The sequence below is a fragment of the Salmo salar genome, chromosome ssa24 (assembly GCF_905237065.1).
Source record: "Salmo salar chromosome ssa24, Ssal_v3.1, whole genome shotgun sequence".
In the NCBI taxonomy this organism is placed as follows: Eukaryota; Metazoa; Chordata; class Actinopteri; order Salmoniformes; family Salmonidae; genus Salmo; species Salmo salar.
The window spans coordinates 26,600,767-26,626,737 of record NC_059465.1 but is presented as its reverse complement, the minus strand read 5'-3'; the positions used below and the strand labels follow the sequence as shown (position 1 = coordinate 26,626,737).

General features: G+C 42.6%; 4 protein-coding genes across 9 annotated transcripts in view; 2 read left to right on the top strand and 2 right to left on the bottom strand.

Annotated features, from left to right (window-relative positions):
* The window catches only part of LOC106585423 (neurogenic locus notch homolog protein 1), a 56,499-nt gene extending 53,489 nt beyond the window's left edge, over nt 1-3,010 (top strand). For both annotated transcript variants that reach the window (XM_014171599.2, XM_014171598.2), the window contains exon 34: nt 120-3,010. In XM_014171599.2, the coding sequence (XP_014027074.1) occupies nt 120-1,508 (1,389 nt within the window). In that variant the 3' untranslated portion in view covers nt 1,509-3,010. The remainder of the gene's footprint in view (nt 1-119) is intronic.
* Nucleotides 3,011-3,705: 695 nt separating this feature from the next.
* dpp7 (dipeptidyl-peptidase 7) lies at nt 3,706-11,164 on the top strand. Its single transcript, XM_014171601.2, has 13 exons — nt 3,706-3,929; nt 4,227-4,356; nt 4,465-4,604; nt 4,963-5,126; nt 5,481-5,616; nt 5,773-5,854; nt 9,008-9,174; nt 9,280-9,340; nt 9,636-9,754; nt 9,893-10,049; nt 10,418-10,482; nt 10,749-10,819; nt 10,974-11,164. Exons 1-13 carry the CDS (start codon nt 3,846-3,848, stop codon nt 11,068-11,070), a joined length of 1,473 nt encoding a protein of 490 aa, XP_014027076.1. The 5' UTR covers nt 3,706-3,845; the 3' UTR covers nt 11,071-11,164.
* Nucleotides 11,165-15,130: 3,966 nt separating this feature from the next.
* On the bottom strand, nt 15,131-23,986 carry LOC106585427 (endoplasmic reticulum mannosyl-oligosaccharide 1,2-alpha-mannosidase). Of its 4 annotated transcripts, XM_045706818.1 has the most exons (16): nt 23,842-23,966; nt 23,629-23,743; nt 21,778-21,912; nt 21,445-21,540; nt 21,126-21,234; nt 20,949-21,031; nt 20,667-20,818; nt 20,363-20,478; nt 19,911-20,090; nt 19,093-19,241; nt 18,650-18,838; nt 17,954-18,144; nt 16,509-16,629; nt 16,012-16,206; nt 15,712-15,843; nt 15,131-15,458 (listed from the first exon to the last, which is right to left on the bottom strand). In XM_045706818.1, exons 4-16 carry the CDS (start codon nt 21,466-21,468, stop codon nt 15,252-15,254), a joined length of 1,848 nt encoding a protein of 615 aa, XP_045562774.1. In that variant the 5' UTR covers nt 21,469-21,540; nt 21,778-21,912; nt 23,629-23,743; nt 23,842-23,966; the 3' UTR covers nt 15,131-15,251. The 4 variants fall into 4 exon arrangements, with proteins under 4 accessions (XP_045562774.1, XP_045562773.1, XP_014027079.2 ...); XM_045706817.1 differs by lacking the exon at nt 21,445-21,540 and having other exon boundaries at nt 15,132-15,458; nt 23,842-23,986; XM_014171604.2 differs by lacking the exon at nt 21,445-21,540 and having other exon boundaries at nt 15,132-15,458; nt 23,629-23,972.
* A 297-nt stretch (nt 23,987-24,283) lies between these two features.
* Nucleotides 24,284-25,971, bottom strand: part of si:dkey-61l1.4 (collagen alpha-1(I) chain) — a 65,193-nt gene continuing 63,505 nt past the window's right edge. For both annotated transcript variants that reach the window (XM_014171602.2, XM_014171603.2), the window contains 3 exons: nt 25,884-25,964; nt 25,555-25,737; nt 24,284-25,395 (listed from right to left, as the gene is read on the bottom strand). In XM_014171602.2, coding sequence (XP_014027077.2) covers nt 25,237-25,395; nt 25,555-25,737; nt 25,884-25,964 — 423 coding nt within the window. In that variant the 3' untranslated portion in view covers nt 24,284-25,236. The remainder of the gene's footprint in view (nt 25,396-25,554; nt 25,738-25,883; nt 25,965-25,971) is intronic.

Here is a 25,971-nt window from a genome sequence, read left to right as displayed (position 1 = left end):
TTAAGCTTTATTTATACAGGTTATTGTCACCTGATAAAATCTATTTAGCAAGAGAGAGCTGTCTATCTGTGGTCCACTGTAAACACATTTCTCTCTGTGTGTCTGTGTGTCTGCCTCAGGAGGAGACCCCTCTGTTCCTTGCTGCCAGGGAAGGAAGCTACGAGACGGCCAAGGTCCTGCTGGAGCACTTTGCTAACCGCGAGATAACTGATCACATGGACCGGCTGCCCCGAGACATAGCGCAAGAGAGGATGCACCATGACATTGTCCGTCTCATGGACGAGTACAACCTGGTCCGCAGCCCACCCATGCACAGCCACGGCCATGGAGGCTCTATGGGCACCACTCTGTCCCCCCCTCTCTGCTCCCCCAACAGCTACTTGGGCAACATGAAGCCCTTGGTCCAGAGCAAGAAGGCCCGCAAGCACAGCGCCAAGGGCATCGGCTGCAAGGACGGCAAGGACATGAAGAACAAGAAGAAAACCTCCCAGGATGGGAAGGGAGGAAGTCTGTTGGACAGCTCAGCTGTTCTGTCCCCCGTGGACTCCCTGGAGTCTCCACACGGGTATATCTCTGACGTGGCGTCCCCTTCCATGATGACGTCCCCCTTCCAGCAGTCTCCGTCCATGTCACTCAACCACCTCCAGGGGATGTCCGACCCCCATATGGGGGTCAACCACATGGGTATGCCCAACAAGCAGGAGCTAGCGCGCATGCAGTTTGACCCGCTTCCACCCCGTCTCACCCACCTTCCGTTGTCAGGCTCCAACGGCTCTGGGGGCATGAATGGCCAGTGTGATTGGCTCTCCAGGATGCACGCCAGCATGGGTCAGCCCGGACAGTTCAACCCCATGAGGGTTGGTCCTGTCGGGGGGCAGGGCGGTCTGCACCAGGGAGGCGGGCAGCACGGCATGATGAACTCTCTCCACACCGGGCTTCCCACCACCAGCCTGTCCCAGATGATGAGCTACCAGGGCCTGCAGAACACCCGGCTGGCCTCGCAGCCCCACCCCATGCAGCAGGTCCAACAGCAGATGCAGATGCAGCACCAACAGAACCTACAACAGCAGCTCCAACAGCAGCAACAGAGCATCCAGCTGCAGCACCAGAACTCTAGCACTGGCAGCAGTGGCCATGCCAGCAACCAGAACTTCATCAACACCGAGCTGAGTGGCTCAGAGATCCAGCAGGGCACAGGGAACCAGGGCTCCATACCCATCCACACCATCCTGCCCCAGGAGACCCAGATCATGAGCCAGAACCTGCCCAGCACCCAGTACCTTACCCCTCCATCCCAGCACAGCTACTCCGGCCCCATGGACAACACCCCCAACCACCAGCTACAGGTCCCCGACCACCCCTTTTTGACCCCCTCCCCCGGGTCTCCCGACCAATGGTCCAGCTCATCCCCGCATTCTAACATGTCTGACTGGTCGGAAGGCATCTCAAGTCCACCAACCAGCAGCATGCAGTCTCAGATCGGACATATCCCCGATCAGTTCAAGTAGAGAGTTTGCATTGCTTTGCCAAATGGACTGATGGATATTTTTGTATGAAAAGGCACTCTTGAGAAAACAAAACAAAAAGACAGAGTTATGGACTGATTTGACCCAAAGCTCTTTTTATATGCTTTTATACTAACAGTAAGAATTACCTATGTTTTATTCCTTCTCTTATTATTTATGAATGTCTTATTTATACCTTTTCTTCCGCCTGCTTACATAAATGTGGGATCCAAGGTGTCAGGCCATAGTCAGGGCAGAGGTGAAACTTGTAGGGATACTGTAGCTTTGTTTATTTTCATATGTAGTGCTTTTGTCTGCAGTATACTGAGTTATTCAGCTGTACACTGGGTATTTATTTGTTTAGACATTTTGCCTTTTCATTTTCACCAGATTTTTCATCAAACTCTTGTTTATATTTTTTTAATCTTAAATCCAGTGTTATTTCAATTTGTGTTTGAGTTTTGTTAAATATTCAAGAACATTGCATTTATTTGCTGACAGAGCAAACGGTCATAAAAAAATGTCTTATTTTCCTCAACTGTGGTCAGGGATGCTGTATGAATAAATTATCTTATTACAGTACGCAGTTTCCATGTTCACATTTCAAACAGGTCCTCTGACCAAAAGCAAGAATCTGCTAAATAAAGTGCTAGAGTTATAAGTAGTTCTTGGATCAATGCAGCATAAACCTCTTGATTTGATTGTCTGTATGTGTCTGTGTGGCGCTGCGTTTATATGTGTTGGGGGAATGGTAAGGTAATGTACAGTATAACGCCAGCTTGGAGATTGACAGTAAATAGAACAGGCTTGAGCCTATATGTCCTGTGTCCCTTGTTACTTTTAGTCGTTCAAGAAATTGTCATTATTCTAAATGATTATTTGGAAATTAACTTTCCCTCTCCCTCCAATTGTTTGAGCGTTTCGCTGGTTTTGTTTCAATGTAAATATGAATATGCATTTCCTTTGTAAGCAGGATTTTGTTTCAGAAATCTTAAGTCTTAAGAATTCCACAGTAATAAAAAAAATTAAAAATAAATACAGAACATATATTTTACTCTGTATCACTGAGGAAGAGATCTGAAAGGTGTATACAAACAACATAAATATAAGAGATGTGTTAAGCCCTTACAGATAAATAATAACAGAAATATTGAGGAGTTATACAATTATTATTTATTGACTGTTTCTGTGATACAGAATAATCCACAGATGATTATTTGGATGAATGTTGGATGATTTTTTTACTCAATGTAAAAAGGAACACTGTGGGGTGTCCTGTTTCTATAGTGTGTCCTCGCCTGATGCTTTGTGAGATGCTGTGAATGGTTTAAGTTCTCAATTTGTTTCATTCAAACCCAAGGCTGTAGTATCTGCAATAAAATGTTACCTGCCTGCAAAGTTTCAATTTGCATAAAATGTATTTTTCTTCCACTACCTGACTGTCAATCTGTAAAAAAAAAAAATCTTCATATAATAAAAGATACCAATGCGTGTCTTGATTTGAACTTGTCTTCCGTGGTCTTTGCTGTCTGAATATAAATTGACTGGAGTTAGTAGCCCCATCTTGTAAAGTATACCAAGTCTAACAGTTCTTAATTCCAAGATATCAGTTTGTTCTACAAAATCCAGTCTGTTGTAGTTGAACAATATGGACTCAGCAACCATACAAGCACAATCAATCTCAGGTGACGATATCTGATACATAGAAACAAAAAGTGAGCGAGAGTAAGAGTACATGTGTTTGTGTGTGTGTGTGTGTGTGTGTGTGTGTGTGTGTGTGTGTGTGTGTGTGTGTGTGTGTGTGTGTGTGAGAGAGAGAGAGAGAGAGAGCGAGCGAGCGAGAGAGAGAGAGAAACAATCAAGACATGCCTCCAAATTGATATTGAATGTTATTAGTAGAGTTTTCATACTCAGTATTAATATCTAATAAATTACAGTTGTATTCATTATGACAGACATTAACACTGTCTTAAAATATTATACTTTTTACCACCAACATTCACATCTAATTTATATATCTATCTATCTGGACAAATTAGTCAACAGTTATATTGTATTTTATTGTATTTTATTCCCCATGAGAGGCTGATGCTGTAGATTCCATAATGCGATACCTTTAACAGCAATATTTAGTAGTTTTTCCCCTCTGGTGTCTTTCAGGACTTCACAGCTGAGTCGATTGAAAGAACTACAACTTCCACTATGCACACGGCCAAAACGTTGCCTGGGTTCAGAGGTCAATAAACAAAATCAGCTGTTAGGAAGCTATGTCATGTGATTTAGACTATTAACATTTCGAAACAGTTATTTACAGAGGCTTTCACCCACAGCCTTTTCAATATGACAAATTGGGGTTTTATTTGCGTTGTTGTCTTTCTCTCCTTCTACTCTGAGACGCAGGGGCTTACACACAGCCGTTTTCAGGTAACTTTTTTTACCGTAGACGTTCAGTGTTCACTGTTACTGGGCTTTACTAATGTCTGGAGCATGGCTGGTAGTATGTCTAGCTAGCTCTCTTATGCACGAGCAACCATTGCATTTCTTAAACGCTGTTCATAGTTACCAAATTATGTTCGTAGTACACGTGTTCATAGTAATGGCTAAGACTAGAGAGACTGCTGTTATTTCATTCACTCTAGCATGTTTATGATCTCAGATGTTACATTATAGGCATATCAGGTTTGTTCCTCTGAATATTTCATGCTTTTACATTATTTTGAGGTCAAGAATCATGGGTACAGCACTGACCCAAAACCCCAGTTTAAAGAGAAATACTTTCCCCAAATAATCGACCACTTCAACTTCAACTTTATGGGCAATGGAACCTATGAGCAACGGTACCTAATCACAGGTGAACATCCATTGTTTTTGCTATTTTGCACACTTTGTGCTGGTCTCTCTTATTCAGTCCAACTTGCATGCTCACTTTTGACTGTTGCCATGCTCTGTGTCCTTCTAGATGAGTACTGGAAGAGAGGCTCTGGACCAATCTTCTTCTACACAGGAAACGAGGGAGACATCTGGGAGTTTGCCCTGAACTCAGGATTCATCACAGAGCTGGCAGCACAGCAAAGAGCCCTGGTCATATTTGCTGAGCATGTAAGAAGAGGCCATAATGTGTCACATGTTCATGCTTGTGATCATGACAGAACTGGGGAAGTTACTCAACCGTATCACAGAAATAGGCTGGCCTCGTATCCACAAAGGGTCTCAGAGTAGGATTGCTGATCTAGGATAATATTGTATGGACAGATCCTAGATCAGCACTCCTACTTTGAGACGCTTTATGGATACAGGTCCTAGGCTCAGATCAGTTCTCTGTTATGATTGTTTTGATACCAGACTACATCATGTCCTTGAACAGGGCAGTCAAACACTCAAGTAGAGCTGTTAGCTATAACATGATGCATAGAGTTACCTTGAATGTTTGATTCATGTTCCACTTTTCTCTCCACAGAGATACTATGGCAAATCACTCCCATTTGGCCAGGACTCGTTCAACATCCCAGAGGTTGGGTTACTGACGGTAGAACAGGCCCTAGCAGACTATGCTATCATGATCACAGAACTGAAACAGCAGCTAGGAGCCTCCGCATGTCCAGTCATTGTCTTTGGTGGAAGGTAAGAGCTTTATTACAGGCAATTGGAAACCAAATGTCTATTGAATGATTTCAGTATTGGTTTCAGTGATCTGAAATCTGTAATTTTTATTATTTGTAGCTAAATGCAAGTGCCAATTTGTTTCATGAAAAATGTTACAAAGCAAACTCTATGCTTTTAGATACAAAATAATTGCAGTTCCAATAGTCTTTTCCCACAATGAAGGCATATTTTCTTTACATATCCAATTAATTCCCAATTCTGTTCTTCCAAAGTATCAGAAAGAATCTCAATGAGACAATGACATCATCAACTTCAGTAGAGATAAGAGGCCAGTCTCTCATACAAAGGTTGTCTTCTCTCTCTCTCCTTCAGTTATGGAGGAATGTTGTCAGTCTACATGAGACTGAGGTACCCAAACATTGTAGCAGGGGCGCTGGCTGCCAGCGCTCCCATCCTGTCCACTGCAGGGATGGGGGAATCAAAACAGTTTTTCCAGGATGTCACATCCGTAAGTTCAGATTTACAGTAGATAGTCTCACATTAGCTGGTCTATTTTGTCCCTTGATTGTAGTGACCAAAGTTCTAGGTTTTCTGCATTTTCTACATTCTTGATTTTTACATTTCTCTGTTAATATTACCCAATGTTTTTTTAATGTGTGTGTAGGATTTTGAGAACTATGCCCCAGAGTGTAGGGATGCTGTAAGAGGGGCGTTCCAGAGGCTGCAAGACCTGGCTCAAATGGAAGGTAAAGTCTGCATGTGTAGCAAATCGGGATCTGTGAAACTCACTCCTTAGCCTGAATCAAATTTCAAATCAAATTTATTTTTATATAGCCCTTCGTACATCAGCTGATATTCTCAAAGTGCTGTACAGAAACCCAGCCTAAAACCCCAAACAGCAAGCAAAGCATGTGAAAGAAGCACGGTGGCTAGGAAAAACTCCCTAGGAAAAACTCCCTAGAAAGGCCAAAAACCTAGGAAGAAACCTAGAGAGGAACCAGGCTATGAGGGGTGGCCAGTCCTCTTCTGGCTGTGCAGGGTGGATATTATAACAGAACATGGTCAAGATGTTAAAATGTTAAAATGTTCATAAATGACCAGCATGGTCAAATAATAATAATCATAGTAGTTGTCGAGGGTGCAACAAGCACGTCCGGTGAACAGGTCAGGGTTCCATAGCCGCAGGCAGAACAGTTGAAACTGGAGCAGCAGCACGGCCAGGTGGACTGGGGACAGCAAGGAGTCATCATACCAGGTAGTCCTGAGGCATGGTCCTAGGGCTCAGGTCCTCCGAGAGAAAGACAGAAAGAGAGAATTAGAGAGAGCATATTTAAATACACACAGGACACCGGATAAGACAAGAGAAATACTCCAGATGTAACAGACTGACCCTAGCCCCCCGACACATAAATTACTGCAGCATAAATACTGGAGGCTGAGACAGGAGGGATCAGAAGACACTGTGGCCCCATCCGATGATACCCCGGACAGGGCCAAACAGGCAGGATATAACCCCACCCACTTTGCCAAAGCACAGCCCCCACACCACTAGAGGGATGTCTCCAACCACCAACTTACCGTCCTAAGACAAGGCCGAGTATAGCCCACAACGATCTCCGCCATGGCACAACCCAAGGGGGGGCGCCAACCCAGACAGGAAGACCACGTCAGTGACTCAACCCACTCAAGTGACGCACCCCTCCCATGGACGGCATGGAAGAACACCAGTAGGCCAGTGACTCAGCCCCTGTAAAAGGGTTAGAGGCAGAGAATCCCAGTGGAAAGAGGGGAACCGGCAAGGCAGAGACAGCAAGGGCGGTTCGTTGCTCCAGCCTTTCCGTTCACCTTCACACTCCTGGGCCAGACTATACTTAATCATAGGACCTACTGAAGAGATAAGTCTTCAGTAAAGACTTAAAGGTTGAGACTGAGTCTGCGTCTCTCACATTGGTAGGCAGACCATTCCATAAAAATGGAGCTCTATAGGAGAAAGCCTTACCTCCAGCCGTTTGGACAATTAGGAGGCCTGCGTCTTGTGACCGTAGCGTACGTGTAGGTATGTACGGCAGGACCAAATCGGAAAGATAGGTAGGAGCAAGCCCATGTAGGTTAGCAGTAAAACCTTGAAATCAGCCCTTGAAATCAGCTTTGTAGGTTAGCAGTAAAACCTTGAAATCAGCCCTTGCCTTAACAGGAAGCCAGTGTAGGGAGGCTAGCACTGGAGTAATATGATCAAATTTTTTGGTTCTAGTCAGGATTCTAGCAGCCGTATTTAGCACTAACTGAAGTTTATTTAGTGCTTTATCCGGGTAGCCGGAAAGTAGAGCATTGCAGTAGTCCAGCCTAGAAGTAACAAAAGCATGGATACATTTTTCTGCGTCATTTTTGGACAGAAAATTTCTGATTTTTGCAATGTTACGTAGATGGAAAAAAGCTGTCCTTGAAACAGTCTTGATATGTTCTTCAAAAGAGAGATCAGGGTCCAGAGTAACGCCGAGGTCCTTCACAGTTTTATTTGAGACGACTGTACAACCATCCAGATTAATTGTCAGATTCAACAGAAGATCTCTTTGTTTCTTGGGACCTAGAACAAGCATCTCTGTTTTGTCCGAGTTTAAAAGTAGAAAGTTTGCAGCCATCCACTCCTTTTACGTCTGAAACACAGGCTTCTAGCGAGGGCAATTTTGGGGCTTCACCATGTTTCATTGAAATGTACAGCTGTGTGTCGTCCGCATAGCAGTGAAATTTAACATTATGTTTTCGAATGACATCCCCAAGAGGTAAAATATATAGTGAAAACAATAGTGGTCCTAAAACGGAACCTTGAGGAACACCGAAATGTACAATTGATTTGTCAGAGGACAAACCATTCACAGAGACAAACTGATATCTTTCCGACAGATAAGATCTAAACCAGGCCAGAACTTGTCCATGTAGACCAATTTGGGTTTCCAATCTCTCCAAAAGAATGTGGTGATCGATGGTATCAAAAGCGGCACTAAGATCTAGGAGCACGAGGACAGATGCAGAGCCTCGGTCTGACGTCATTAAAAGGTCATTTACCACCTTCACAAGTGCAGTCTCAGTGCTATGATGGGGTCTAAAACCAGACTGAAGCGTTTCGTATACATTGTTTGTCTTCAGGAAGGCAGTGAGTTGCTGTGCAACAGCTTTTTCTAACAGTCTCTCTGCTGAATAGCTAGCTTTTCTGTGGCACGACTTAATATGCTTTAGATGGGCGGTCACATGTGTTTGCGAGGCAGAGGTCCTCGGTTTGAGCCTTGGTATGTGCCGAATCAGGAGGAAGTGATATTAGCTAAGCAAGCAGCATGACATCCTTTACACATGCACAGGAGCGCCAAGTCTAGGTCCAAAAGGCTTCTTAACAGATTCTACCCCCAAGCCATAAGACTCCTGAACAGCTAATCAAATGGCTACCCAGACTATTTGCATTGCCCCCCCCCACTCTCTTATGCTGCTGCGTTTATTATCTATGCATAGTCACTTTAACTCTATCTACATGTACATATTACCTCAACTAACCAGTGTATATAGCCTTGCTATTGTTATTTTACTGCTGCTCTTGAAATGATTTGTTACTTTTATTTCTTTTTTTTTCATGTTTTACTTAACACGTATTTTTCTTAAAACTGCATTGTTGGTTAAGGGCTTGTAAGTAAGCATTTCACTGTAAGGTCTACACCTGTTGTATTTGGCACATGTAACAAATACAATTTGATAAGCCCCCGTAGAAATGGGTTCATCATTTGAATGTGCCTTTACAAAGTATTCATGTCATCACTGATACGTATAGGGTTGTATGTCACTGTAAAAGCACTGTGATTTTCCATCATTACAGTAATGCTCGTTGTCTCCTTTGCATGTTTGTCCGACATCAGACTATGGCCGTATCCAGTCAGCGTTCTCCCTGTGCAAGACTCCATCCTCGTATAAGGACATCCACCAGCTGAATGGGCTCTTACGTAATGCCTTCACCCTCATGGCCATGCTGGACTACCCCTACAGCACCCACTTCATGGGTAGCATGCCTGCCAACCCAGTCAAGGTACTGTTGCTCACAGATAACAACTCATTGGGATTTCACCTCTACTATGTTGTTCAACCCATACTATGTTTGTGATGAACTAAGAAGAGAACTCTGTGCTTGTAGGTGGCCTGTGACACCATGTTGGGTGGAGCTGATTTGCTGCATGCCCTAAAAGACACTGCAGGTAAGTAGGCGAGAGGGCTGCCCAGTGAGTTCTCCATGAGTCCTTCAAGGGTTCTGCCAGTTGACTTTTGTATCATTGAGGCATTTCATATCAGTTTCCACTAGAGGGTGCACCTCCTACACATCCCCCAGCTGCTCCTCAGGCAGAATCACTATACACCATATACCCAATCAACCCAGAAATCCCTTTATAATTGATGCTCTGTATAGCAGGTGCTCACATTTCCATATGAAAATGCAATGTTAGGTCTACCAGCAACTGGCATGTTGTTGATGTAATGCCAAATCTCCTACAGGAATAGTGTACAACTCCACAGGAGATCTGACCTGCTTTGACCTCTACACCCTGTATGTGGAATGTGCTGACCCAACTGGATGTGGACTGGGCTTCAATAGCCTGGCCTGGGACTACCAGGTACAGTATACATCACCAAGCTATTACCATTTGTTCTTTGCTCATCAAGTTGGAAAACTAAGCAGAGCTACTGAAAATTGAATAATTATGGAAATGTTTGCAATTTTTTCTCACAAAGACTGATGTCTTCTCTTTCAGGCCTGCACAGAGATTGAGATGTGCTATGAGAGCAACAATGTGAGTGACATGTTCCCTCCTATGCCCTTCACTGAGAAACACAGGGAACAATACTGCTCCAAGCGCTGGGGGGTGATCCCCCGACCTGGCTGGCTCAAAACCCAGTTTTGGGGTGATGGTAAGAGCTGCCCTCCTAATCACCACAGCTACAGATGCTAACTACGTACACCTTAAATAATTGACTTTGTTAGTGTGCTGCTCTGCTCATCTGAAATTCCCATACAGTACACAGGGCTTGCTTCTTGAACCCTTATTACCATTTAGCATACGCTTTTATCCAAAGCGACTTAGTTATGTGTGCATACATTTCTTGTATGAGTGGCCCCAGCGGGAATCAAACCATACAATCCTGGCATTACAAACTCTATGCTCTACCAATGTAGCCATACAGGGCCACTTCTCTCTAGGGCCACCCTTGTCTGCTTGATATTTACATAGTTTCCTCAGTGACGTTTTGTTCTTTATGTTTCTGGTTGTCTTGATCAGCCCTCTCCACGGCCAGCAACATAATTTTCTCCAATGGAGATCTGGACCCATGGGCAAATGGAGGGGTAAGATCTGAATTAAATGTATTTGAGTGCTACTTTTCTAAACCCTCACGTTCTAAATGCTATTCGTCAGTGGCTGCGTTTACACAGGCAGCCCAATTCTGATATTTTTGCCACTAGTTGGTCTTTTGACCAATCACATCAGATCTTTTTCTGATCTGATTGGTCAAATGACCAATAAGTGGAAAAAATATCAGAATTAGCTGCCTGTCTAAACATAGCCAGTGATACATTCAGGCTGTCTCACTTGTAAGATTTTTGTTCTGTAGGTGAGAAAGTCCTTGAGCTCATCACTGATTGCAATCAACATCTCAGAGGGGGCTCACCATTTGGACCTGAGGTGAGAGAACTTATTAGACATTTCACTTGACTTTCTTCCACTCAACTTCTGTAAATTCACACAGTATACAATTACTGGTGCTATAATATTAGTCTCTTATACAGTATCACCACATGGGAATGGCTGCATTTCAATGCTAATATTATTTCCCCAGAGAGGCCAATGATGCTGATCCGGCATCAGTTATAAAGGCCCGTAAGATGGAGTCAGACACCATCGCCCAGTGGGTGAAAATGGAGAAGGAGAGATGAAATGCCTTCAACATGGATTTTAATCATCGACAGTGACAGTTGTAAAAGGTTGTTCAATAAAGTATTTTAATCTTGACATTTATACAAATTTAAAGCAGGTCCATAGTTTTATTGTAAACCAAGTGACATTGTGGCACATTTTGTAAGTTCATGATTTAGACAGTTTTATAGACCCAGAACCAAGCACTAATCCCATTAGCCCCCAGCATTTGGTTTAGCATGTTCATTCCCAAGTTGAAAAACAGTTCAGTCGACATGGGTGTACTACTTTCCAGCTGAGTCACTGATGTTGCAGGGTCATAACACAGGGTGTCCCAAAATACACAGTATTGCAAATGACACAGGCGCATAGTTTCATTGAAATGCAGATTCTCACCAATTTGATATTGATTACAAATGTGTACAATATTGCAATAAAAATAATAGATTAAATCAGATCCGCTTTGGCCGACATCAGCATAGGTGTTGTCAGAGGTGGAACTGCACTAGAGCTGTCAAATCCACAAGCGGCTCCTGGCATTATACCTAAATCGGACTTCGCATTAAGTGAAAGCCCATACAGCCGTGTTTACAAGTTGAAACACTGGAATGTGAGATGTAATCTACACCTCCATTAGGCTGCTAGAAATCCTCATTTTCTGAATGATTTTCAATTTGAGGTTCTTTATAGGCTACGCTTTCTCGGTCTGAATATCTATCAGGAGTAGGACAGGTGTGGCTTTGTGACAATGATCAAGGCAGCTACTCACCAATTTGACACCTCCGACATGCCAAAACATCAGCTATGCGGATGTTGGCTATCGCCGGTTAACACAATCTGATTGAATCTAGGCCTTATTTTCCCTTGAGGTCCCAGTTGGGTAGGCTTATTTCATATGGTATTAGTGGTTTGAAATAAAATAGTTCTCCACAGCTTGTGGGCTGAGTGAGTCAGAGCAGCTGGATTTAATCCATATCGTGGCAGATCCGTGCTAAAATGTAAAGGTCATTTGCGATTGAGCCGACATGCAGCGATTACGTGAATGCGGTCTCCACGAATGTGGGAACATTGCCTTTAAATTTCTATCGTGCTATAAGACGGATCTTCCGCGATACGGATTGAATCCAGCCCTTAACCATGACAATATCTCTGACCTTTTATCAGAGAGCTGCCAGCAGGCAGCAGCTGACTTCAGATGCTGTATCAAAATCTCCCACTAGCATTTCATTTACATTGTTATAAAATAGGGAAATGGCTTATTTTGTCATTCTTAACAGAATGATGAATGTAGAATAATTCCAGATTCCAGTTACTTTAATAACTAGGATATCTTTGGTGTAGAAAAGTTTAGGATCCATCTGAAGGATTTTTAAAAAAGGAATCAGAAATGAGCAGCAGTATATTAACTGATCAGAGATGTGAAAAAGGGATCGGAAGCAGAGCCCTTAGTTTCATGATATATACTGTAAGTCTATGCACAGTTTGAGAGTTATGGAAGTATACCCAGCGAATGGTTGGACAGTTGGAAAATGACATTCCTTATTTCAAAATCACACCATGATTATGTAACAAATACACATCTTTGCACAACTATTCACATCAACTATGTACATTTCAATAACAAAATAATTTATGAATATGTCCAAATAGTTTCATAATGTTGTCCAGAGCAACGTTGAAGGCACAAGTGAAACAACACCAAAGGAGGGGAGCTGAACATGGAAATAGGGAATAAAACTACATTTCACACTTAGGATGTTGAGTTGTGGTCTCAATACAAACTTAAAATACCACTACAAATAGAATCATTTGAGTGAAAGTGTACATCACGTAACATTCAATATAGCTATTTACAGGAATGATGGTGAAGTATAGGATCTACAGCCCAGGGCCCCGTTTCCCAAAAGCATCTTAAGGCTAAGTTCATTGTTAGGATCATATGGGTTTTAACGATGAACTTAACATGCTTTTAGGAAACCAGGACCAGTTCTACTGCTACTCCAGTGGCATAAACCACATTTACAATTCAGTCTATTCAGATATACTATAAACACACTACAAATCAATTCAAAATATATGAACTAAATTCAGCTTAATCTCACAAATACATTTGTATAACTAAACTACCCAAGTGTTCACACTGGCTTGCCCTAATTTGACGCCACACAACAGGAATGATAAATGATAAGGAAAAATAGGAAAACTGACATTCTTTAAAGATAATAGCAGCGGAGTCAGTCAAACTCAAGGAAATTCAACAATAAGTGCTTGTTGTCCCCATACACAAAAAAGGTGCACAGTATGCAAGTAAACTAGATTGTTCTATGCCTGACATGATTTTAACAAATCATTTTTTATATAAATCATTTCTTATGAATGTGATTGAGAAACTGGAGAGTGACATGATCCAGGGACACAGGAAGTTTCATCCCAATGCTATGTCATTTCCTGTAAAGCCCAGTATTGTGTCACCTCCACTTCCTCTCGGGCTTCTGCTGCCTCTGACTAAGACAGCTTGGAGTTCAGTCACACTCATCTCATTCTCTAGTGTTGGTGGACGAAATAACCACAATGAGCCAACTACACAGGTTGGCTGGCTCATGTTTTCCACTCTTCCTTCAGAGTAAACAACTGTCATGATCAGAGGATAGACAGACTCCGCACCAGCAATGTGGTGAGAACAGAGAACATTTTAAATAAATATCAAGGCTACCATGGCTCAATCTCACCCTAGCACTGCTGTCATTCCACCATGGCTATTACAATCATTTAACGAACAATAAATTCCGGCTTAAAAAAAAAGAGCAATTTTTCCAGAGTTGGGAGAGGGTAAACAAACCCAAACTTGAGTCACAGATATATCAAAATGAGTAATGCGATATCTTGGTGTTAGCCAAGCCCTGAGCTGTGATGTATTTCTGTATTTACACTACCGTTCAAAAGTTTGGGGTCACTTAGAAATGTCCTTGTTTTTTAAAATAACAGCATATTTTTTGTCCATTAAAATAACATCAAATTAATCAGAAATACAGTGTAGACATTGTTAATGTTGTAAAGTACTATTGTAGCTGGGAATAGCAGATTTTTTATGAAATATCTACATAGGCGTGCAGAGGCCCATTATCAGCAACCATCACTCCTGTGTTCCAATGGATTAGCTAACACAACGTGCCAAGTTTATTTGCGAGAAATCGGCAAGAAACTGAAGATCTCTTACAACGCAGTGTACTACTCCCTTTACAGAACAGCGCAAACTGGCTCTAACCAGAATAGAAAGAGTGGGAGGCTCCGGTGCACAACTGTGCAAGAGGACAAGTACATTAGAGTGTCTAGTTTGAGAAACAGACGCTTCACAAGTCCTCAACTGGCAGCTTCATTAAATAGTACCCGCAAAACACCAGTCTCAACGCCAACAGTGAAGAGGCGACTCCAGGATGCTGGTCTTCTAGGCAGAGTTCCTCTGTCCAGTGTCTGTGTTCTTTTGCCCATCTTAATCTTTTATTGGCCAGTCTGAGATACGGCTTTTTCTTTGCAACTCTGCCTAGAAGGCCTGCATCCCGGAGTCGCCTCTTCACTGTTGGCGTTAAGACTGGTGTTTTGGGGGTACTATTTAATGAAGCTGCCATTTGAGGACTTGCGAGGAAGATCTCTTACACTGCGTTGTAAGAGATCTTCAGTTTCTTGACAATTTCTAGCATGGAATAGCCTTCATTTCTCAGAACAAGAATAGATTGACGAGTTTCAGAAGAAAGTTTTGTTTCTGGCCAGTTTGAGCCTGTAATCAAACCCACAAATGCTGATGCTCCAGATACTCAACTAGTCTAAAGAAGGCCAGTTGTATTGCTTTTTTAATCAGAACAGTTTTCAGCTGTGCTAATATAATTGCAAATTATCAATTAGCCTTTTAAATTATAAACTTGGATTAGTCAACACAACGTGCCATTGGAACACAGGAGTGATGGTTGCAGGTAATGGGCCTCTGTAACGCCTATGTAGATATTCCATAAAAATAAAACAGCCGTTTCCAGCTACAATAGTCATTTACAACATTAACAATGTCTATACTGTATTTCTGATCAATTTGATGTTAATTTAATGGACAAAAAAAAAGCTTTTTCTTAAAAAAACAAGGACATTTCTAAGTGACCCCAAACTTTTGAACGGTAGTGTATGTATCCCGTTGACTTGGCTGGTGTATCGCTCACTCCGCAGAAGGCCAGATGGGCAGGGGATGGGCCTCTGTGTTGAACACATACTTGTCCAGACTGAGCAGCTCCGGGTCATCTGAGAACAGCAGGTAGAAGTACTTGAGAGTCTCCCCCAGGAAGAAACTCTCCATCTTGTCCCGGGGGCTGGGGTACTCTGGGTCCCGGACGTTGTTGATGGATGTGTAGCCACCAGTAGAAACCTGAAGGAAGACAGACCAACACAACACACGCTATAAGAGAAGGATCTGTAATCTCTGGGGAAATATTCAGTTTGTGGTTATTGAGTGAGTATCTCATTAACAATGCGTTTCTCAGTAGCCTGGTTTCAGATCAGTTTGTGCCGTCTTGCCAACTCCTATGGTCCTTGTCACGTCAAACAGATCTGAGACCAGGCTGGTTAATTTTCTAACAGTATTAACAGTAGTCTAGGCTGGGTAGTGACTGTTCTCTCACCTTGGTGTACTTGTTGAAGTTCTGGAGGATCTCCCAGCCCCAGTCTCTGTACTTCCTGTCCTTAGTGAACCTGTACAGATAAAACAAGCTCTCCACCGTCTCAGGGCGAAGGAGGTTGTGTCTGTCTGCAAGCTGAGGAGAGGACAGATAACCACACGAGAAACAATCACATAGGAAATTGACCATATCCACGAAAAACTTCACAACAGTAGAATAAAGGGTCAGAAACCCAACTATACTTCAGTAGTGTATTGTTTAATAATATCTCTGCAGGGAAAGCACACACCACAGTATACCCACCTTGACGTCTACATCTCTGATGCTTCCCTCGTGCATGTTGAAGTGGACGATCTCAGGGCTCAAGCCAGTCTCCATCTGGGCATACATCTGGTAGCAGGTCTCCATCAGCTGCTTGGCCAGCTCCATGTGGTCGGCTGGCAGGCCGTGGTGGGCTCCTAGAGCCAGGGTCCCAGGGAGGAAACACACCAGGTGGTCCTGACAGACAGAGGGTTGGGGAGTCAGTGGAGCAATAGAATGTCCATGTTGCAGAATAGAGCCCACAATCTTTTAATGGAAAAGACTGGAACTACAGCTGGTTAGGGGTTGACACCCTTTTTGACTCATCAAAGCGATACATGAGATATTGGAAACATTTAAGTATTGGGTGAAACTGGGCTTCAAATGCCCAACCTTAAACAGGCTGCAAACCTCCCCCAAAGAAAATCTTGAGGTTCCTTTGATTTAGAGAAAACAGCTCTTTCACCCACTCATCTGGTGTGCATAGTTTGTATACTAACCATTTTGGGGCTGAACTGACCATGGGACAGCTCCCCTACGAAGGTCAGGCTGTTAGGAGAAGACTTCTTAAGCAGGTTCTTCTTCACTCCCTCCAGGGCCTGCAGGTAATCATCCAGCAATCTGAAGAACACAGTCACAGCATCACAGCCAAACACTGGAGAACCCACGTACAGACACAGCATTACAGCCAAACACACGTACAGACACAGCATTACAGCCAAACACACGTACAGACACAGCATTACAGCCAAACACACGTACAGACACAGCATTACAGCCAAACACACGTACAGACACAGCATTACAGCCAAACACACGTACAGACACAGCTTTACAGCCAAACACACGTACAGACACAGCTTTACAGCCAAACACACGTACAGACACAGCATTACAGCCAAACACACGTACAGACACAGCATTACAGCCAAACACACGTACAGACACAGCATTACAGCCAAACACACGTACAGACACAGCTTTACAGCCAAACACACGTACAGACACAGCATTACAGCCAAACACACGTACAGACACAGCATTACAGCCAAACACACGTACAGACACAGCATTACAGCCAAACACACGTACAGACACAGCATTACAGCCAAACGCACGTACAGACACAGCATTACAGCCAAACGCACGTACAGACACAGCATTACAGCCAAACGCACGTACAGACACAGCATTACAGCCAAACGCACGTACAGACACAGCATTACAGCCAAACACACGTACAGACACAGCATTACAGCCAAATACTGGAGAACAGTACCTCCCACCAGTCCAGGTGTACTGCTCTGTATAAAAACACTACTGGCTTGACAAAAGGAATATGGCTAATAACTGTACAAATACTGAGAAACATCAGCTGAATGGTACTTTTACTATTATTGTTTGATAAGTGTCCCATATAATCTAGTGTCAATGCCAATTGATAGAGCACTGAGCCAATGAAATAAAAATACAATTTCAAACAAGTACTTTAAACATAGCACAAGAACCAAATCTGTCCTCAAGCATCAAAGTCCTCAAGCTGCGCTGGGTCTGTGAGAGCTGTTCCAACTGAGGATAAATGTTTTATAAAGTAGCTCTGAAGACCTAGTTGTGCATGAAGTTAAGAAAATATTCCCAGACAGCCATGAATAGTCTTGTGCACAGCGTGATACGGCATACAGCCATTCAGCCACATCCACACAGAATTGCAGGTAACAGAGAGACGGGCTGTTTAAGTCGTGTCAGTTACGTCAAGGGAGCTGAGGAGATCAAGCTTAGGACTGTCAAACATGACAGCAAGCTAGAGCAGCGACAACTCTGCTGCCTGCCTTCAGTACTTAGCAGGGAGCCTAGACAAGATGAGTAGGAATCGTGTGGCTAGACCTGACTCTGTGAATTAGTGTCACCCTCAACCTCATGACAGGAAAAGTGTTAGAAAACCCACTCTGTCTCCTTCTGGCCTCCCTGTATCCACTGTTTAAGAAGGTATTCGTAGTAGCTGTCTGCTCGTGCGCCCAGGGTGAAGACCCCCAGATGGGTGAACTGGCCGCTGTTGGTGTTGATGAACATGGGGACGAGGCCGTCCTGCTTCCCTTCCAGCTTGTGGACTTTTTGCATGACCTCATCCACTGCAGCCTGGATGAGAAAGGAGGTGGTGGTGGGGGGGGGGATATGTAAGTTAAAGCTAGAATCCGTAAATGAAACACTAACAAAGCTGTCACCCTGCTTCTGTTTTGGTACAAAGCTGAGGAATGCACCTGGGGAAATGTAACCACTCAAATTCATAGACAGAACTATGGATGCAAGGAAAATGATTGTTTAATCATGTTGAGGATATACAGTGTTTGTTTACATTTTCTTTATGTACAAACATTGGAGTAAAACAAGCTTATATTTGGGGTTCTGATGGAGTAAGTAAGACAGCTGAACTAAGCTCATGAGGCATTTAGAAGTTATCTTTTTCAATAATGAAATGAGGTATACATCATTAATCTATAAGTCCAGAAATTGATGTAGCAACTAAGGATTCTAGCTTAAAGTGTTGTCAGAGATTATTGATAAAGTGCTGTGGAATCAAATGTTGTCCAAAAGGCTGACATTAATCCAGTCCTTTCACTAGAACATTGCTTATGAATATTACCCGGTAGCGTGTGTCCTGAGTGAGGCGACTCAGCTCCCTAAACTCTAGCTGGATGCTGGTGACCTCAGCAACAGTGCTGTCCGACGTCCATCGAGGGGGGTGGGCCGTACCCTTTCCAATGTTCACATCTGAGTAGGGGATCTTGGACGGTGTGTTGAAGGCAGGCATTAACCTCGTTCCTATATCTTTCTGCAAGGTCATCAAAAGAACAACAGAAGGCCGATCAATATGTTTCCCTAGCCAGACCCCCTCCCACAGAAAAACTAGTTATTTCACGAAAGAACTCATAAGACCAGCAGCGGCATTAGCAGTATCCCATGAAAGGGTCTTTGAGAGGCAGAAGGAGTGGAAGAGGAAATGTCAGAGGCCCAGCAGCAGTAACAGTAACAGCCAGCTCTCTGTATTTCTCTGTCTGTATGTCTCGCATTCTGCATGTGACTCACAGCCTTGTCCAGGAACAGAGTGTCTCCAGTCAGATGGTAAGTGCTCAGCAAGCCACCCAGGATACGGATGGTGCTCTCAAACAGGTTCACATCAACGTTCTTATTGAAGGAGAGCTCCGTTGACACCCAGGTCTTTGCCTCCTCAAACTCTGTCCAAAAGAGACCAACCACAACTTTAGTGGTCTAACTCCATGATATAGCAGATACAAAGAAAAGTTGGATCATGAATATAAGTAGCGTTTTCCCTATATGCATTTAGCAGTGGCGCTGCTAAATTGTGGCCTCCATATTAAATATACAATTTATATAATAATATACTGCATATAATTATACTGTAATATGATTTATATAATAATATACTGTATATAATATACTGTAATATATGATTTATATACTGTATATAATATACTGTATATATTATTTTATGGGGGGGGGGTCATTTTCAGGGTTTGGTAAAACATTTTCAGTGTCATCTTAAACGACTAAAACCAGATATAAAGTATATAGAAAAGATAATGGAGATACATATCTTTGAGAAATAACAATCCCATTTCTCTCAGCCCCATGGCAAAATGTGTAGAATTGCAGGAAACTAGCTCTAACACGGTCAAATGTTCTCTCTGCTCCATGGCAAAATGTGTAGAATTGCAGGAAACTAGCTCTAACACGGTCAAATGTTCTCTCTGCTCCATGGCAAAATGTGTAGAATTGCAGGAAACTAGCTCTAACACGGTCAAATGTTCTCTCTGCTCCATGGCAAAATGTGTAGAATTGCAGGAAATTAGCTTTAAAAACAGCTAGGGGAAACACTGAAGTACCTTCTCTGAGGTTGAGGATCCACATGGTGTCCAGTGCATCAATCAGGGTCAAGCCCAGGCCAAACCACTCTCCATAGGACTTAGAGATGGGCCTCAGCTCATCTTGGCCCCAGGCAAACTCTTTGTATCCCTTCCATGCATGTCTGAAAGCATCTCGTACTGCCTCAAGCCTATCAAATTCTGAAACACACACGCCAAGATAATTAGCTACCATCTAAAGAATTATAAATTAATTACTTCTATTTCAAATAACTAAATCTTTTTCAGACCATGCACTTCCTCTCAAAGCTATAGTTGCCCTGTATCAAACTCAACTTGTGGTTAATAAACAACTGTTGTTAATGGTCATGAAGGGTGGGCTATGGAGGGGTTTGACACACACACACACACACACACACACACACACACACACACACACACCGAGAGAGAAGCGGTAGAAACATGGTACAGACCTGGCTCGTGTGAATGGTCCTTTTGCTCAACCGCTGGGACATCCACCTTGTTCTCTGCTTCCTTGGCAGTTCCTCCTTCAGTGGCTTGGTCAGCCTCAATCAAGGCCCCACGCCTACTAAACACACGTAGGTGTCAGTCAAGATGAGAAGACCAGAAAACATGTTTATACGTTTGGAACGGAGTTTTAGTTTACTCCTCACAATCGCTTCCCTAACCCATGCATGCAATAAAGGCTTATGTATCAGAGATAAATTGACTTTCATTATCCATTAGTCATCTCCACTGATTAGAGACTAGTCTTACTTAACAAGTGGCTTCTCTCCCTCTTCCTTGTCAGCTTTCTTTGCATCTTGAATCGGATTCTCCTCCACCTGGATATCTGACCCGGTGCCTTTCTTTTGCAGACGGTTCTGCGGGCCGTGTGGCCCCCGCTTGTGGGGTGCCCTCTTCGGCTTCTGAAGGAGGAGACACGTTAAGGGGAGGGAAGTGCTTCAATTCAAAAACACTGCTTACTGAATGTATCACTGCACATATTTCTCCCAGCCAAAGGCTCGCTTTACTATTAGAGGAGTGGAATGTACCAACCGCTGAAGGTGGCTCAGGTAGGACCTCAGGGATGACCGGTTTCAGAACATGGCCCTCATCCTCCTTCACAACAACAGTAAGGCCTGGGGAGATACATAGGGGAGGATGTTCAGTCTCTGGTGCCTCAAAAACAGAGTCACCACCACCATAACAATTAGATTTTTGTGCTGGCCTTACCTCTGAAGTGTTCTGTGACAGCGGGGTAAGTGGCAATCCCACAAACTAACATGAGAGCCACGGTGAAGAGGATGAGGTTGCGCTGCAATCTGGATAACTGTTTCCATTTCTATGGAGAAATGGGTGCAAATTGGATGAGATAGAAAATGACAAAGCAGTAAGCACAGAGTAAATAACACCAAAACTCAGCTACAATTGATTGCACCAGCTTGTCTGTCAGGAGAGAAAGTCACACTAAGAAAGAAATCCAGAAGAACCACTGAATGTCACACACAGTGCAACACGTCTGATCGACTGTCAGTACCATGCTGCTACGTACTTTACAGAGGCACTGCATTGTCATATTCTTCGGGTATAAACATCACCATCCTGGTGTCATGTCTCCACAGATTGACAGGTCTGAGCTAGTCATTTTCTGTTGGAGTGACAATCACATGATATTATGGATATGATGATAATTGTGTCTCAGGGCATTTTTTCATTCAAGTTAGTAAATCATTAAAAATGTCATGCTATATTTGCGGTATAAAACATTCAGTGGGATATATAGTATAGCCTATCAATCAACTGTAAAGCATATATAGTAAGTCATCAGATCAGAGTTTGTGATTAAGATAAGTAGGTTGGTTGACTTCCTTCAGCACTCACTCACCCTCCAGCAGGACTGTCTTCTCCACTGTTTGCTGTTATAGTTGCCACTTCCAGTGAAGGTTAAAGACACAAAGTCCTTCCTTGATGGTGAGTGCATGTCTCCAGCCTACCCCACAGTGAAGTCATAGACTCTATGCTAGAGGAGGAAAGTAGGCTGCAAATGAGAAATTACAGCAGAGGCAACACAAACTCCCTTCTCTAATTATACAAACTCAACTGTAGAGATGTGCTTTATTAGACCAAATGAATGAATATTGAGGACACATAAATAGGACTAAATGTTTGTAGGTTATAGCATACAATTATGATTTCGTTTCAATTGACAAATAAAGCATAATATCTGAAAACAAAGCAATGCAGTTTCGTTTACAAACCTTTTATTGATAATTATGACATGTTTGAAAATATTCCTGTCAATCACAGCCAATTATTGTTAGTGAGTACTTGAGTGGTCCTTTGTAGCTCAGTTGGTAGAGCATGGCGCTTGTAATGTCAGGGCAGTGGGTTCGATTTCCGGGACCACCCATACGTAAAATGTACACACATGACTAAGTCGCTTTGGATAAAAGTGTCTGTTAAATGGCATATATTATTATTATTATTATATTTACATTATTGTCACGGTCTTTCCTTATTGCAGCCTGCCAATTGTCCTAACTATTGAAAATATTGCCTACATTTGTTCCCAAACAAGTCAAATTAGATTCGAAAGGAAATAAATTACTTTTAAGATACTGTATGCCAGTTGACGAGAGGTAGCTAGCAGATTGCAACGGGTTAATGTGATGCTCAGGGTAGGTACTGTTTGGCGTAGGGACACACTCTTCATGCATCCATTACTGTAGTTAGGCTTAGCCAACTTGTATTCTATAGCTTTAGTGGTGTGTTGTATAGATTCCATAATCTGGACATGAGCGAGTGCTCAGCTGGTTCTCAACACTGTGTGCACCCATATGTGCGCTGAAACCCCCTCAGCAGCCTCCACTGGTTCCCAAACCTTTTTTCACTCGGGCTCCCTTCCAACATTGGGGAACATCCATTCATTGGGAAGGCAGATAAAGTGTTTATTTTCAAAAGCAAATCACTTTTGCATGAGAAAACACAAAAGACTACTCATTACGTCACGTTTGTGCTGAGCAGACTGTAGGGCGCCTTGTTCATTCATGCCTGGGAGCAGCCCGGTTCCAAAGTGAACGCAATCAACTTTCACCCGGTGCAAAACGCCTACCCGGTTCAGATTAATCAAATCCCCTCATTGATTCAGGTGGATGACCACCCCAAAGTGCTGCATGCCATGATGACACTGTTGTTTTGATCAATGAGAGAGAATATTTGAATTAGACAAGATGGCTGCGTACACATTGGTGGATCACTTGGCACAAAACATGTATTTTACTATCGGAGCATTTTATACATTTAAACTGGACACGGGAATTTTAGAAGACACATGTTTGGCGTAAAAAAGGCTGATCAAAAATGCTCTGTGCTTCTCCAAACAGTATCTATCCTGTGACGGCTACTGGAGCGTCACATTAGCCCGTTACAATCTGCTAGCTAGAGGAGACTATGCCCGAAGTCTACTCGCAACAGCTGGGATATATTCATTACGGAAACAGTTTACCGTTTAAGAACCAAACGGGAGCAAAATAAGAGTTTCTATTGGACAAATTCAGGCAGGTCCCTCCCCGTTTCGTTCCGTTTAAGAAACGTTATCCGACAGAATCTGCGTAATGAATACGCCCCTGATAATTACGACTGAAAACATCCTCGCAAACAAAAACAATGTGCAAGCTAACACAATCAAAACGTAGACTAAAATAAGACGTTGAATTTGGAAATAAAGGTACTTTACCTTTTAGTCAACAGTGTATGGTCTCTCGTGCTCTTCAGAGCTCACAATTCCAATGTCCTGGATCTTGAGCGATTCACAAAGCGACTACAGACCGAGGCATTACGAGGCCTACAGCCTAAAAACAAGCAGTTACACGAGTAAAGTTAATTTACTACAAACGAGGAGCAAGTATAACAGGAAAACGGGAAGTGTTCGTTTAAAATGAGTGCATACCTTCAAGAGACTGATTATCTACCCAAGAGCAGCAATGCAATATCTATACATGCCACGCGCTCAGTGCTAGAAAAAGTAACCTGACCGAACAGAGCGGAAGCAACAAAATACATTCGTTGATACAAGTCTGAGGATGATACATTGTAAATACACGCCTTTCTCTCAAATCAACACTTCGTCCGATTACTTTGAATGAAACATCAGTAGTTCATTTTCATTCGAATCTAGTCAAATCACATCGTTTTCAATTGTTTCAAGTTTGACTGAAAATAAAATAGCTTATTTTCAACTTGTTTGGGTGCTCAATAAATTGTGTGTAATAGTCCATGTGACAATACCAATTAATTAGGAATTAATTAGTACAGTCCCTTCATTTATTCATACATTTCAGTCTAACAACAAAAGTACTAGTATCTCGGGGGCACAATACAAAACATGAGAATATGAATGATTGCTATTTATTCAAACTTAAAAAGAAAAACATCAAAGAAAATGGCCAGCATATAAATTAAGTAAATCACAATTAAATACATATCTTGAAACAAAGATGAAACTGAAGAAAAACGTAAAAACATTTTTTTTTACAGTACTGCATTGTTCCTCTGTATCAACAGAAATCAAAACATCACCATTTCACAAATGGTAGAAATGGTGATTAGGTTACTGCATCTATCAGGTGATGCAATAATGCATACAATATTATCACCAGACAGAATTCATTGTCATAGTTCCTAATAGTCATAATATTATTAGTCTTCCTGGTTTTTGACCAAGGGATCAATATTGGAATGTTTCTTAGTTTCTAACTGCAGATGTAAGGGTATAGTGTGTATATAATGATGTAGAGAGCACGGAGCTCATAAAATAGAGATTTAGCTATGTCTCCAATTTGCGACACATTGTTAAATTGCAGCAGTGAAGGTTAATGTGTAAACCACAGTGCTCTTCATCAAGAACATACCTGAATTAAGTATGGGTAACGTGAAAAAATAATTATAGCAACCTTTAGCATTTAAAGAAACCTCGGTCATTTAAACCAATTACATAAATAAGCATGTTTCAATATCACAAATGAAATCAGTGAAATCAGTGTAAACAAAATACAAAGATCATTTCTCTCAAGAATATCACTGGCATCTGAAAATGGATAGACTAACCAGTTCATATTTGAAACTGGTCAACTTTTGGATAGAGAAAAGAGACACTTTTTCCTGTTGGTTGGTACGTCTACTTTGTCTTAGCAATAAACAAGAATGTCATGAGAAGAGGAGAGATGCTGATGTCTTTCTCTGTATCTGTTTCTCTCCCATTTCTCTGGGTCATTTCCCCACTGGCTGGTGGTTGTCTCATGGTTGTCTCTGCTCTTAGCAGTCCTTAGAGAGTGTCTCTCTTCCTTTAGCTGAAGCACACAGGCCCAACAGTGAATCCAAACTCCTGTGTGAGGTCACTGCTGCCGAACACTGCCAGATCTCTCAGGGGAAGCAGATCCAAGTCCTCACTCTCAAACTGGAACACCGCCTCACGAAGGCCTCCGGAATGCAGTTCCTCAGAGGGCTGCCAAGAGAAACACAAAGTACATTAAGTATTGAAGTGACTCTCTTCAACATCCCTCAACAGCCTCCTCTCCTCACCACCACCACCACCACCACCACCACCACCACCATAATCTAATACAGTACATGGTAATCATTATAGGGTAGTCTAAAAACATACCACGCAATCTTGTAATGTCCCCAGGTAACTCTGTCTTTGTGTGTCTGCCAGGAACTTCACCTCTCTTTCGCCTGGTCCCTGTATGTTCCCAGGCTGGCAGGAGTAGGTGATGTTCTGACTGGTGAGCCTGCTGTTCAACCTCAGGAATCTCATCTGCACCACGTCAGGTCCTAGATACTCAAACTGGGAGAGGGCATGGAAGGAAGGAAATCAAACCAGAAACACAAAATAATTTAATTGTACTGTGTACATCACATGTATCATTTGCATATGACAAATAAGCTTTGATTTGATTCGATTTGAGAACCATGATTGGATTTGAGGCTTACCTGAAAGCCTTTTTCCTTTGAACTCAACCAATGAAATGAGTTATTTGTCCCAGAATCCTTCAGCCATGCTTTTACTGGCACCTGAAGT